The 13,623-nt window shown below is 62.6% G+C and overlaps 2 protein-coding genes across 2 annotated transcripts; both read left to right on the forward strand.

Moving 5' to 3' along the window:
* Nucleotides 1-1,733: 1,733 nt before the first annotated feature.
* On the forward strand, nucleotides 1,734-7,227 carry GRB7 (growth factor receptor bound protein 7; the record flags this gene model as incomplete). Its single annotated transcript, XM_084222168.1, has 14 exons — nucleotides 1,734-1,864; nucleotides 1,970-2,114; nucleotides 2,821-2,977; nucleotides 3,826-3,947; nucleotides 4,026-4,103; nucleotides 4,187-4,324; nucleotides 4,405-4,515; nucleotides 4,618-4,716; nucleotides 5,523-5,603; nucleotides 5,704-5,820; nucleotides 5,901-5,961; nucleotides 6,044-6,131; nucleotides 6,912-7,005; nucleotides 7,081-7,227. The coding sequence occupies 14 exons, from the start codon at nucleotides 1,734-1,736 to the stop codon at nucleotides 7,225-7,227; spliced, it is 1,569 nt and encodes a 522-aa protein (XP_084078294.1).
* A 1,013-nt stretch (nucleotides 7,228-8,240) lies between these two features.
* RDH8 (retinol dehydrogenase 8) lies at nucleotides 8,241-10,405 on the forward strand (the record flags this gene model as incomplete). Its single annotated transcript, XM_084222270.1, has 6 exons — nucleotides 8,241-8,337; nucleotides 8,409-8,570; nucleotides 8,967-9,146; nucleotides 9,219-9,312; nucleotides 9,397-9,580; nucleotides 10,166-10,405. 6 exons carry the CDS (start codon nucleotides 8,241-8,243, stop codon nucleotides 10,403-10,405), a joined length of 957 nt encoding a protein of 318 aa, XP_084078396.1.
* Between the last annotated feature and the right edge of the window lie 3,218 nt (nucleotides 10,406-13,623).

The raw sequence follows: 13,623 nt of genomic DNA on the forward strand, positions 1-13,623 counted from the left end.
CCTCCCGCCGCGCCTCCTCTGCTGCCTCTGTGTCCCTGGGGAGCTCTGTACCCCCAGTCTCGGGACCCCCACCCACAGCTGGCATCCTGCTCCTTAATCCTGGTGGCCCTGGCACGCTGTCCCTTGTCCTGGTGGCCCTGGAATCCCATCCCCTCACCCTGGTGGCCCTGGAATCCTGTCCCCTCACCCTGGTGGCCCTGGAATCCTGTCCCTCAGCCCTGTTGCCCTGGAACCCTCAATCTGGTGGCCCTGGACCCCCTGCTCCATAGCCCTGGTGGCCCTGGGGCCCATCCCGGTGCTCCTGAGCCCCTCCAGTCCCCGTCCCCATAACCCCGATGTCCCCTGTGTCCCCTCTTTGTCCCACACCCATCCTGGTGCTCCTGGCCCCCTCCAGTCCCCCTCCCCACAACCCCGATGTCCCCTGCGTCCCCTCTTTGTCCCCTGGTGCTCCTGAGCCCCCCCAGTCCCCCACCCCACAACCCCGATGTCCCCTGTCCCTTTGCCCACTGCCCCGTGTCCCCTGCTTGTCCCACCCTGAGTGTCCCCACCCTGTCACTGCCACCAGGACAGGGCTCACACCGGGGTGACCTGAGGCCACGGGGGTGGTGCCAGGGCGGTGTCCCTGTCCCAGGGCCCCGTCTGTCACATCCCGCCGTGTCCCCTGCTGTGTCCCACCAGCAGCATCACCCTGCCTGATCCCCAGCTGTCCCCGTGTCCCCAAATCACGGCGGGCACAGCCAGGGAGGGGACACCGGGCTGGCACAGGGAGCGGGGACGGAGCAGAGGGTCCCGGTGGGATGCAGGGATGGGGACAGGGACACGGCAGCGACAGGGACGGCACGGGGATGACATCAGTCCTGCCAGCCACGGACTTGGACCCCGAGAGGTGGCGGGAGGTGGCGACAGGGACGGGCAGCGGGCGAATGATTAACGCGGCTCTGCCCGGTGTCCCGGCACCGGCGGCTCCCGCGCCCGCCGCCACCGAGTGCCACCGTGGATGCCACCGCGGTTGCCACGTGTGTGTTACGTGTGCCACGTGCTGGGGGGGCCGCGGCACATCCCCGGCTCTGTCCGGAGCCGGTGCCGGTGTCCGGGCGTGACCGGTGCCCGGGCACGGTGGCACGGGGCGTGGGTGGGGACACGGGGGGGCAGCGGCAGCGCGGGGGGCTGGCGGCGGTTCCCACGGCGGCTCCCTCGCCCCCGGCTCCCGGCGCGGCCGCCCGGGCCCGGATGCCAGGGCGGTGAGGTGGAGCTGGGAGCGGCTGCCGGGACCGGTTTGGCCGGACCCGAGGAGGTGTTTGGGCTGAGCCGCCGCCGCCGCCGCGCTCGGCTTCCTCCTCTCCTCGGCGCCGGCACGGCTCGGCCTGGCAGAGCTCAGCCTGGCAAAGCTCAGCTCAGCATCTCCCAGCGCTCCCAGACCCTCGGTGCTGGTGTGGGAATTCTGCGGGTCTCATGACGGGCTGTGCTCACCAGCAGTGTCGTGCTCCAGTCCCCAGCACCCCGAGAGGACTGAGGGGACAGGGACACCCTTGGTGTTCCAGCATCCCACCTAGGACTGGGGTCCTGCTTGTGTGGGCAGGAAAATCCCCCTGGGTGGGTGCCAGGGGTGGGAGCCCACCTGGAGCCAGGCGTGGTGTCCTGTGGGGGCTGCCCACACCTGGCCATGGCTCCCCAGGGAACCAGGACCCAAACACGGTGCCAGACCCCCTCTGTCTCCCCCCACAGATAATGCCATGGAGGGGGGGGCTCAGCAGAGCAGCCTCTGGGAGCCCCCCGAGCAGGATGGGGGTCCTGCTGAGCGGGATGGGGGCGAGGGGCCGCCCGAGGTCCGGCGCTCCCAGCCCCTCTTCATCCACGGCAGCAGGTGGGTGTGCGGCTTGGGGGGGGTCGGGGAGGTTAAAAGGGGTTAAGGGGTGCTCTGGGGGGGTCACAGGGGGCTCAGAGCTCACCCTGCCCCCCGTGCCTGCAGCCGGCAGCCGGCACAGGAGGAGCCGCGAGCGTCGTCGCTGCCCAGCATCCCCAACCCCTTTCCCGAGCTCTGCAGCCCCTCCAACTCCCCCATCCTGAGCAGCCCGGCCCTGGGACAGGGACCCCCCCGCGAGGGCACCTCCCACGTGAGTCAGGGGCTGGGGAGGGGGGCTGGGGTCTGGGACCCCTGCACGGGCTGGGGAGGGGTTCTTGGGACACCCCCCAGGGGAGTCAGGGGGCTGGGGAGAGAGGAGGGTCTCAGTGCTGGGACAGGAACCTCTTCCCATGTGAGGGTCTGGGAAGGGGTCTCAGCCTTTGGGGAGGGACCCCCCTACAGAGTTCCTGAGCCAGGGGGCCAAGGGGCTGGTGAGGGGGACCTCAATCCTGGGACAGGAGCCAGCTCCTGCAAGAGTCAAGGCTCTGGGAAGGAGGAATCCTATCCCTAGGACAGGAATCACCTCCCAAATGAATCAGGGCTATGGGAAGGGGGGATCCCATCCCTGGGACAGGAGTCACCTCCCAAATAAGGGGCTGGGAAGGGGGGATCCCATCCCTGCTGCAGGAATCGCCTCCCAAATGAATCAAGGCCCTGGGAAGGGGGGATCCTATCTGTGAGACAGGAACCACCTCCTGCATGAATCAAGGGGCTGGAGGGAAGGGGGGATCCCATCCCTAGGACAGGAACCAGCTCCCAAATGAGTCAAGGCTCTGGGAAGGAGGGATTCCATCCCTGGGACAGAAACCAGCTCCCACACGAGCTGGGGAGGGTGGTGGGTGGGATGATCTCACCCGTGGTCCTGCAGGGTCCCCTGGCGCCGGGGGGGCCCTGACAGCCCCTGTGCCCCCTCCCAGGTGGTGAAGGTGTTCGGTGAGGACGGCGCCTGCCGCTCTCTGGAGGCCTCGGCGGCCACCACGGCGCGGCAGCTCTGCGAGAGCCTGGTGCGCAGGACACGGGCACTGCACGACCACAGCTGGGCCCTGGTGGAGCTGCACCAGCACCTGGCACTGGGTGAGCAGCCCTGGCTGTGGGGGTGGTCACAGGGGTCCCAGGAGGAGGGAAGAGATGAGAATCTTGACTCCGTGTTTCATGGCTGATTTATTATTTTGTGATCTATATTATATTAAAAGAAAGTTATATGTTAAAACTATACTAAAAGAATAGAAGAAAGGATTTCATCAAAAGGCTAGCAAGGAATAGAAAAGAATGATAATAAAATCTTGTGACTGACCAGAGAGTCCGGGACAGCTGGACTGGGATTGGCCATTAATTAGAAACAACCACATGAGAGCAATCAAAGATGAACCTGTTGCATTCCACAGCAGCAGACAGTCATTGTTTACATTTCGTTTCCGAGGCCTCTCAGCTGCTCAGGAGGAAAAATCCTAACTAAAGGATTTTTCTTAAAATATGTCCGTGACAGTGGGGCACTTAGAAATGACTTAGGAATGCCATGGAATAGGACAGACACTGTTGGGGGGAAAATAGAGCGAGGAAAAGAAGTTTCAAAAGGTGGCCTTGCAAATAAGACCAGATGCTTTAGAGAAATAGAACAATGAAAGATGCATTATAGTAGGACCCACAAGGGGTAATTTTAAATTATTGGCTTTAAGGCATTTACAGCATGGTGTGGCAAAAGCTGATAGGCAAAAAAAACCACTTATAGTGTGTTGTAATTAGGAATTAATTGGCTTCTGATTGTGATCGTGTGAATTATAACATCTGTACTGTCTCACCCTTGACGCGAGACCAAAAATAGAATAAAAGTTTTTAAAACACAGTTACCTCACATCTGGGTCAGAGAAGGGCTCGATCCCTGGGAATCCCCAACCCCCCTGCTGACCCCCTGTCCCCCCCAGAGCGCTGCCTGGAGGACCACGAGTCCGTGGTGGAGGTGCAGAGCTCCTGGGCCCCGGGCGCCGACAGCCGCTTCGTGTTCCGCAAGAACTTCGCCAAGTACGAGCTCTTCAAGAGCAACGCGGTAGGTGGGCAAGGTGGGCACCCTCTGGACCCCCCCTTTGGGCACCCCAAGGGTCTCTGCTGAGCCTCTGTCCCCCAGCAGTTGCTGTTCCCCGAGGTGATGGTGTCCAGCTGCCTGGAGGCCAACAAGAGCATGGCGCACTCCGAGCTCATCCAGGTACGGGGGGACGCCCTGGGGACCCTGCTGTGCCCCAGGGACCCCGCTGTGCCCCTCAGCCCTCGTGTCCCCCTCCCCTCCAGAATTTTCTCAACTCTGGGAGCTGCCCTGAGGTCCAGGGCTTCCTGCACCTGCGGGAGGCCGGGCGCAAGGTCTGGAAGCGTTTCCACTTCTCCCTGCGCCGCTCGGGGCTCTACTACTCCACCAAGGGCACCTCCAAGGTGAGGCCGGGGGGTCCTGGGGGAGGGGGGCATGGCCAGGGGGGGCAGCAGGGCCAGCCCTGACACCCCCCACCCCCCAGGACCCCCGGCACCTCCAGTACTTCGCCGACCTCACCGAGTCCAACATCTACTACGTGACGCAGGGCAAGAAGCTCTACGGGACGCCCACCGAGTTCGGCTTCTGCATCAAGGTGGGGATGTCCCTGCCTGTGGCAGGGTCATTCCCTGCGCCTCCCCTTGTCCCCTCAGAGCCAGCCGGGGCTGCCCCGTGACGGCTCCGGCCTCTCCCGCAGCCCCACAAGGTGCGGAGCGGAGTGAAGGGTCTGAAGCTGCTCTGCAGCGAGGATGAGCAGAGCCGCAGCTGCTGGATGGCCGCGTTCCGGCTCTTCAAGGTGAGCCCCGGGCCGTGCTGCCGGCCCCCTGCCGGCTGGGATGGTGGCTGAGGCATTTCGGAGGGATAATGGGGGCATTCCGAGGGAATGCTGGGGTGGTGATGAGGCAGAAGGGTCACTCGGTGTGCATCCGTATGCAAACCTAGAGATAAGAAATGCTGATTTAGATAAACAGTGGAATAGGACAGAGATTGCTGTGAGAGAAACAGAACTAAGAAAAAAAGTTTCAAAAGGTGGCCTTGCAAATAAGACCAGATACTTTGGAGAAATAGAACAATGAAAGATGCATTGAACAAGGACCCACGAGGGGTAATTTTAAATTATTGGCTTTAAGGCATTTACAGCATGGTGTGGCAAAAGCTGATAGGCAAAAAAAACCAATTATAGTGTATTATAATTAGGAAATAGTTGGCTTCTGATTGTGATAGTGTGAATTATAACATCTATGTTGTCTCACCCTTGACATGAGACTGAAAATAGAATAAAAGTTTTAAAAACACCTCCCAGTTGCCCCATCTCTGGGTCAGAAAAGGGATTAATCTGACAGTGCTGGAGGGATGATGGGGAGATGCTTGGGGGATACTGGAGGGATGCTGGGGAGCTACAAGGAGGGGAATGTGGAGGCTTCTAGAGGGATGCTGGAGGGGTGACCCCATCCCGGTGGAAATGTTTCAGGGTGGGTGTGCCTGTGCCCACCTGGAGTGGAGGCAGAGGCTCCCACCCCTGCACTGGGTGTCCCTGGGTGTCCCTGGGTGCTCCCCCACCCCACAGCAGGCCCCCCCCAGCTGACAGAACTGTTCCCCCAGTACGGGATGCAGCTCTACCGTAACTACCAGCAAGCACAGGCACGACTGAGCCAACCCCCCTGGATCGGCCCCACGCCCCTGGTGAGTGTCCCCTGTCCCCAACAGCCCCTGGTGAGTGTCCCCTGCCCCCTGCAGCCCCTGGCCCGTGGGGACCCTCTGGTGACCCCCCTGTCCCCCACAGAGAAGTGTCTCAGACAATGCTCTGGTGGCCATGGACTTCTCAGGGTGCACGGGCCGGGTGATTGAGAACCCCAGTGAGGTGCTGAGCGTGGCCCTGGAGGAGGCCCAGGCCTGGAGGGTGAGTGGGGATGCTGAGGAGTCAGGGGGAGCCCCCCTGAGCCCACCCCAATGTCCCCCCTCCTTTCTTTGTGTGCCCAGAAGAAGACGACGCACCGGTACAGCCTGCCCGCAGCCTGCCACAGCTCCCCGCTCAGTGCCGGTGAGACGCGGGCTCAGCACCCTCTGGGGGTCCCTGCCCCGGGCAGGGGGTCCCCCCAGCTGTGACACCGCTCTCCCCACAGCCATCCACCGCACCCAGCCCTGGTTCCACGGGCGAATCTCCCGGGAGGACACCCAGCAGCTCATCGGCCGGCAGGGCTTGGTGGACGGGTACGGGACCCTGGGCTGGGGGTTTGGGGTCCCTGGGGCTCCTGGGGGGGACTTGGAACTCCAGGGACATTCAGGAGCACAGGGGTTACAGGGTCTTGCAGCTCCTGGGGGGATAAAGGATAAATATGGGGGTGGGGGTAAGTGATCCCAGGTTGTTGCAGGGTTTGGGGGACGCACAGGCTCCTGGGGGATGCAGAGCCTGTGTCCCCGTCCCAGGGATGCCAGGGGGTACTGGGCTACTCCCAGGTCTTCATAGGGGGTTTGTGGGACCCCATGGGTTATTGTAAATCAAAGGTGACTCCAATGAAGGGGAGAGAATGATGCATCTGACTCCACATAATTAATTACTGTATTGTACTATACTCCATACATTTCATTTAAACTGAATCTGCCAAGCACTCACTCTGCACACAACTGCTCACACTGCACTGAACCTCGTGACTGTCAGTGACAGTCCTGACACACACACACACCTGGCCCTGACAGGCCAAGGAAACAAAACATCCTCACTTTGGATAAACAATCTCCATATTGCATTCCACTTTGGCACAAACACAGGCACAGCAAGTGATAAAAATTGTGTTTTCCCTTTCTCTGAGGTTGAGAGAATGTGAATCTCAGAAATCCTCGGGAAGAATTGTGCCTTGCTTTTCTCTGTCAAGAGAAAAGTGGCAACAATGGGTGACTCTGGGAGGGCAGAGGGGACACTGGGAGGGCAGAGGGGACACTGGGAGGGCAGAGGGGACCTGGGGTCAGCAGTGACACCTCTGGGGCTCACAGGGTCTTCCTGGTGCGGGAGAGCCAGCGGAACCCCAAGGGCTTCGTGCTGTCCCTGTGCCACCTGCAGCGCATCAAACACTACCTCATCCTGCCGGTGAGTGCCAGCCTGGGGCTGGGGGGGCCTGGGGGGGCTGGGCAGAGGGGTCCTGACCTGCAGCCCCCCCGGCAGAGCGAGGAGGAGGGGCGGCTCTACTTCACCATGGACGACGGGCAGACGCGCTTCGCCGACCTCATCCAGCTGGTGGAGTTCCACCAGATCAACCGCGGCATCCTGCCCTGCAAGCTGCGGCACTACTGCACCTGCGTGGCCCTCTGAGCCACTGGGGGGGCTTGGCACAGCCTGGCACCACCAGCACGGCAGGGTTTGGCTCAGTCTGGCGCTGCCAGCGTGGTTTGGCACAGTCTGGCACTGCTGGCTCAGTCTCACTGCCGACGTAGCACGGCTTGATACGGCCCAGCACAGAACAGCTTGGCACAGCCTGGCACCACTGGGATGGTTTGGCACAGACTGGCCCTGCTGATACGGCACGGCCTGGCACAGCCCAGCACCACCAGCACAGTTTGGCACAGCTGGGCAGCACTGCCATGGCACAGCTCAGCACAGCCTGGCACCAGTGCGATTGTTTGGCACAGCCCAGTGCCACCAGCTTGGCACAGTTTGGCACAGTCTGGCACAGTTGGGTGGTTTGGCACAGCTTAGAACTGCCAGCATGGCACAGCTCAGCACCACCAGGATGATTTGGCACAGCCTGGCACCGCCAGCATGGCACAGCTCAGCGCAGCCCACCGCCAGGACCCCCACTCAAGCACTTTCTCCCTTCTGCCCTGCAGCATCAGCCCCGAGTGTCCCTGCAGGGGCCTGGCACTCCTTGCCCCCACAGCAGGGGGGTTTTGGGGTCCCCAGGAGCGGGGTCCCGGGGTGTGGGGGTGAGGGGGACACCCATCACCGTGTCCCCCACGTCTCCACGAGGCCAGTTGAACTGGGACGTGTTTTATACCAGTGATAATAAAGGTTATTTTTGCAGAACTCCTGCCTCGTTCCTTGCCATGCCCAGAGCCGGTGGCACACGGCTGGCAGCGTCCCCATCTCCCACAGTGTCCCCACGCCTGGCAGTGTCCCCGTGTCCCGCTGTGTCCCCACGGTGCCCCGAGTCCCACACAAAGGCCCCTCTGTGCTCCCCGGGCACCACGTGCGGCTCAGCCACGCGGCCGCCGCAAATCCCCGGGAGGGGGGGATTATCCAGGGGGGATTAAGGGCCCGGATTTGGGGGGGCTGGGGCAGCTGCTATAAATGCGGGGGGCTGGGGCGCGGGTGGAGAAGGCCGTGCCATGGCTCCCAAGACGGTGCTGATCACCGGCTGCTCCTCGGGCATCGGGCTGGCGCTGGCCGTGCGGCTGGCGAAGGACAAGCAGCGCCGCTTCCGAGGTGAGCGGGGCGGAGGGACCCCCCCAGCCCCCGGGGAGAGCCCGCGGGGGCTGAGCCGCCTGTGCCCGCAGTCATCGCCACCATGAGGAACACGGGCAGGAGCGGTGCGCTGGCGGCAGCGGCGGGGCCGGCGCTGGGCCGGACGCTGGAGATCAAACAGCTGGACGTGTGCGACGAGGGCTCCATCCGCGCCTGCCTCGACAGCATCCCCGGGCGCCACGTCGATATCCTGGGTGAGCCCCGGGATTCCTGTCCCAGCGTGACCCCGGTGAAGGGACCCTCCATGGTGGGGACGCCTGTGTTGGGGGCTGTCCAAGCTTGTCCCGTGCATTTGTGCTCCCAGCGCTGGGATCGTCCGTGCCAGGGACACCTCATGGCCCTGACCCCGTGCAGCGGGGACAATCCATGCCAGGGACCCCCTGCACAAGGGACCCTCTGTGCTGGGACATTCCCTGTACCAGGGACCCTCCAAACTCGGGACATCCCATTCCGGGATGTCACCGGAGTCACCCTGCACCAGGGACCCTTCACACCCAGGACATCCCATGCTGGGGGCACTCCGAGAATCAGAGTGGGATGTGGGATCCCCCTGCCCAGGGCACACCCCACTGATGCCCCCTGCCCCACAGTCAGCAATGCCGGGGTGGGCATGGCGGGACCCCTGGAGTGCCAGAGTCTGGCAGCCATGCAGAGCCTCATGGACACCAACTTCTTCGGCCTCGTCCGCCTGGTCAAGGAGGTGCTGCCCGACATGAAGCGGCGCCGCGGGGGCCACATTGTCGTCATCAGCAGCATCATGGGCCTGCAGGGTAGGGGAAAATGGGGTGCCCTGGGGGGATCAGCCCCCACCCAGCCCTGACTGGAGCTCCCCAACCATGCAGGCATCGTCTTCAATGACATCTACTCGGCCTCCAAGTTCGCCGTGGAGGGTTTCTGCGAGAGCCTGGTGGTGCAGGCGCTGCGCTTCAACGTGGCGTGAGTGTGGGGGCAGGTGGCCCTGCAGCCCCTGGGGCCAGGGGTCTGGGGGTGCCCAGTGCCCAGTGCCCCATCCCTGGGCAGGATCAGCCTGGTGGAGCCGGGGCCGGTGATGACGGAATTCGAGACGAAGTTGTACGAGGAAGCCGAACGCGCCGACTACTCACGGACCGACCCCGAGACGGCCGAAATCTTCACCAAGCTCTACCTGAGGAACTCCAGGGATGTCTTCACCAGCCTGGGCCAGACCCCTGAGGACATTGCAGAGGTGACAGGCAGGCAGGGGGTCCCAGTGGGTTGGGGCTGGGCTGGGCAGAGGTGTCAATTAGCCCTGACAAGGAACAGCAATGCCCAGCCAGCAGTGGGGCAGCTGACACCCAGACAGCTCCATCCTGATGGGGCTGAGCCTGGCTGGGAATGGGAATGGGAATGGTGGTGGGATGGGAATGTGGATGGGATGGGAATAAGATGGGAAGGAACTGAGGGTGGAGGTGGGAGGAAATGGAACGGGAATGAGAAGGGGTGGAGATAGGGGTAGGATGGGATGGGATAAAGATGGGGATAGAATGGGAAGGAGTTAGGGGTGGGATAGGAATGGTGATGCGTGAGGTGGGATGGATTAGAGATAGGATGGCAAGGGCTTGGGGATGGAGATAGGAAGTGAATGAGAAGGAGATGGGATGGGAATGGGGATAGGAGGAGAGTGGGAAGGGAGGGGATGGAAACGTGAATGCGGATAGAGGAAGATAGGATGCAGACAGGGTTCAGAGGGGACAGAGGTGGGATGACAGCGGTGGTGGGCTGGGCTGGGGCTGTGGGGACAGGAAGGGGACAATCCCATGCCCACGTGCAGCACACCCTGCGGGTGATCGAGGCGGCCCGGCCGCCGTTCCGGCACCAGACCAACGTGGCGTACACGCCCATGGCCGCCCTCAAACACGCCGACCCCAGCGGCGCTCTCATCACCGACGCCTTCTACCAGCTGGTGTTCAAGTACGACGCCGTGCTGCGCTTCGGCCTCCGCGCCATCCGCCTGCTCCGCTGGAAGGCTCAGAAGGTCAAGGCGGGCGCGCGGCTCCTGGGCTTCAAATAAACCCTTGTGGCTCCTGGGCACCGCCCAGCCCATCCCGGGCACGGGGGTAAAGGGGGCAGGACCCGTGCAGGGTTTCGCTTCCCGTTCCCGGCCTGAAATAGCTCCCACATTAAAATGGGGAGGGTATTTATAACCGGCGCCGGGTGAGCAACGCAGAGCAGCTTCCTCCGGGAGTGCAGCGGCTGTGACGGGGCTGGGAAGGGCTGGCAGCTGCCCCCTGCCTGCCTCCTGCTCCCAGGGGCACCTGTGCTTCTGACCCACGGGTATGTGGCACCCAGGGGACCTCACCCTGTCACCCCCGGGTGCTGCATCCTCCTTCCTCCAAGCGCTGCTGTGGGGTCGGGAATGTCCCATGGTGGGGGGCCCTGTGTCACCCCTGTCTGGGGCACTGGGGCAGCACAGGGGGTGCAGGAGGTGTTGGGAGGGTGGAGAGCAGAGTGACAGGGGTGTGTGGTGTGTTCAGAGGGGCACAGGGGGGACATTTGGGGTGCAGGGACTGGTGCAGGGTGGGTGCAGGTGTGCCCAGCAGCTCACGCTGCCCCAGGGGCTCCCCCCTTCCAGCTCCCTGTGGGTGACGGAGGGGTGGGTTCATCCTGGGCACTGGCACGTGGGCACTTGGCGTGACAGCACCTGGAGGTGAGAGCAGGTGGAAACCACAGGAGGCCCGGCATGAATCAGCCCCGCTGCTCAGAAACCTTCCTGGCTCCCCCTGCGCTCCCTGCCGCAGCCCCGGAGCCCTGGAGGGACCCCCAGCCTCAGGTGAGGGCTGGATGGAAGCGGCTGCAGCTCCGTGTGCCTCCCACGTGGCCTCTCCGGGACCGTGGGGACAGGATGGAGGTGGGGAAGGAAATATTTTTGCATTATCCCCCCTTCTCGCACGAGTTAATGGCAAAGCAGCGGTGGGACCGTGGCCCCGGAGTGATGGCAGCACCTGTGGGACGCGCAGGGGTGACATCAAAGCGGTGACAGTGTCGCTGCCTCCCCCCTCTGCGGTTTCTGCAGATTTGACTAACTTTCTCCGCTTGGGGGGCAGGGTGGGGGGGGAGGTAGGCGTGACCCTGCCCGGCCCCGGGGAGCAACAAGGGGGAGCCCCGGCACAAAGCCACAGCTGTGGGAAACGGGGCTGAGGGAGGACAGGACCCCCCTCATATCCCCCCCAGCCCCACGGTGTCCCCCAGTGCCCAGGAGAGCAGCAATGGGGCTGGAACTGGGGGAACTGGGGGGAGCAGGATGAGCCCCAGCCCCGCTGCCGGCCTTGCTCACGGCGGCCCCGGGCAGAGAGAGGGGGGAGCAGGGAGCTGCTGCGGGTGAGGGGACCCCCAAGCCAGGGGGGGACGGCCACCTGGGTGATGTTCGAGGCTGAGGAGCATCACCTCCCACCCGGAGCATCCTCCGTGGCCATGGAGCACCACTTCGAGCCCGGGGCTGTCACCTCCATCCCACCATCGCCGTAGCCCCGCGGGTTGGAAGTAGATTCTTCTAAAAACAATCGTCTGCTGGGACTTTCCTGTGGCCAGCGTGTGACGATTGCCAGCCGCTCCCCGTGTCCTCGATCCCCCGAGGATTTCGCTGCCAGGTGCCGACTCGCTGCCATGCAAATGTGGCGCCAGATTTAACCCGGCTGGAGGGGCTGGAGGGGCCGGTTCGGCGGCTCCCCGGGGGCTTCACTTCCCTCCCGGCGCAGCGAGGGGGACACCAGGCGTGACACAAAGCGGCTGCCCCCGCGGTGGCGCCCCGGTGACAGTCACGGCCCTGTCCCCAGCACAGCGCCGTGTCCCGGTGGGAGCCGCGGAGTGGGTGCCAGAGCTGGGGACGCTTCCAATGCCCCTTCCCGCTGTCGCTCAGCACAGAGCTGGCTCTGCTCACCCCCTGCCCCCCGGATTTGGGAACCCGACCCACGCGGAGGGTGGGAAAACGCCGCCGGGTCCCCGCCGGGCCGGCGCGGGGAGCGTGACTCAGAGCGGGGCTGGGGAATTGGGACACCGAGGAGGTGGTGGCAGTGACTCAGTCCTCCCCGTCCCCTCCCGACACCGTCGGGTTTTGGGTGCTGGACCGCTCCCCGCTGGAGCAGGAGCCGGCCGGGATGCTCCAAGGATGCAGACCAGCAGCCGGAAGTTTTATGGGATTTTTTTGTGCGTTACGAAGCGTGTTTCAACACGACGACAGGAGAAACGAGTTCCTCTGTGCTCTATCACGATTACAGCTATCAGCAGATAAGGATCTCTCTGTCACAACACCAACTGAAGGTTTCTGTAAGACTTTAAAGGGGTTTGGCTCCAGGCAGGAGAAGGTTGAGGGGTTTTGGATCAAATAAATTCTTATTAAAGGACAAAGCAGGATGGGAAGACGCTGTGGGACTCGCTGTCCGCAGCCCCGAGCCCCCTCTGTCTCACCCAACCCTCGGAGCGTCCCGGCAGCAGCAGGAGGAGAGACCCCTCAGTGTTTGTGTGGCACCCGGGCTAGAAGGAAGTGAAGGGAAAAGAAAAAAAGGATCCTCTAACTTTCTTCTCGGCTTTTTTTCGTTTCTGTTTCTCAAGCGTGTCCAGCTCTTTGCGGCAGGAGGTGTCAGGGGGGAATGAAAGAAGCGCGAACCACGTCAGCCTGGTAACGCAGGTGCTAAAAGGGCCGGGGGGTTGGTGTGAGCCTCCACCCTCCGCCGCCGGGATGTTTCCATCTGCCTGACACAGCCCCGGCAGCCCGGGAACCACGAACCCACCCCACAGCCCGAGCGTGGGGCTGAGCTGCCCCCACCCCACAGCTCTCAGGTTAAACCGTTCCTCTGTTAACCAGAACCGTGTCCAACACCATTTTCCAGCAGTCAGAGGAGCAGATGATGTTATTTTACACCTCTGACTGTGTCAGTTACTCTACTGAGTAACAGGTTCTGCTGAGCACAGCCTCCACCATGGCTCAGCACCCTGTGGGGACACAGATTCCATCACACCTGTGGGATTTACAGGCAGCCCCAGCACTCATTCCCACTCCTCAGCCAGCTCTGCTCACTCCCAGATCTGTTTTCATGGCTGGCAGAGTGGATATTTAGTTACTGACATTTTTTAAACTTAAAAAAACCTTTAAGCACCAGAGGCTTGTTTCTGGGTGCTAAAAGCTCCTTTCCTGAGCCTCTCCTGCCCACTCTTGGGGTGCAATTCATCAGTGAATGAAGAACCAAGAAAGATGGACACACCAAGGCACTGGAGAATGCTCCAAACCTGTTC

Source organism: Fringilla coelebs (assembly GCF_963513975.1).
Source record: "Fringilla coelebs genome assembly, chromosome: 27".
NCBI lineage: Eukaryota > Metazoa > Chordata > Aves > Passeriformes > Fringillidae > Fringilla > Fringilla coelebs.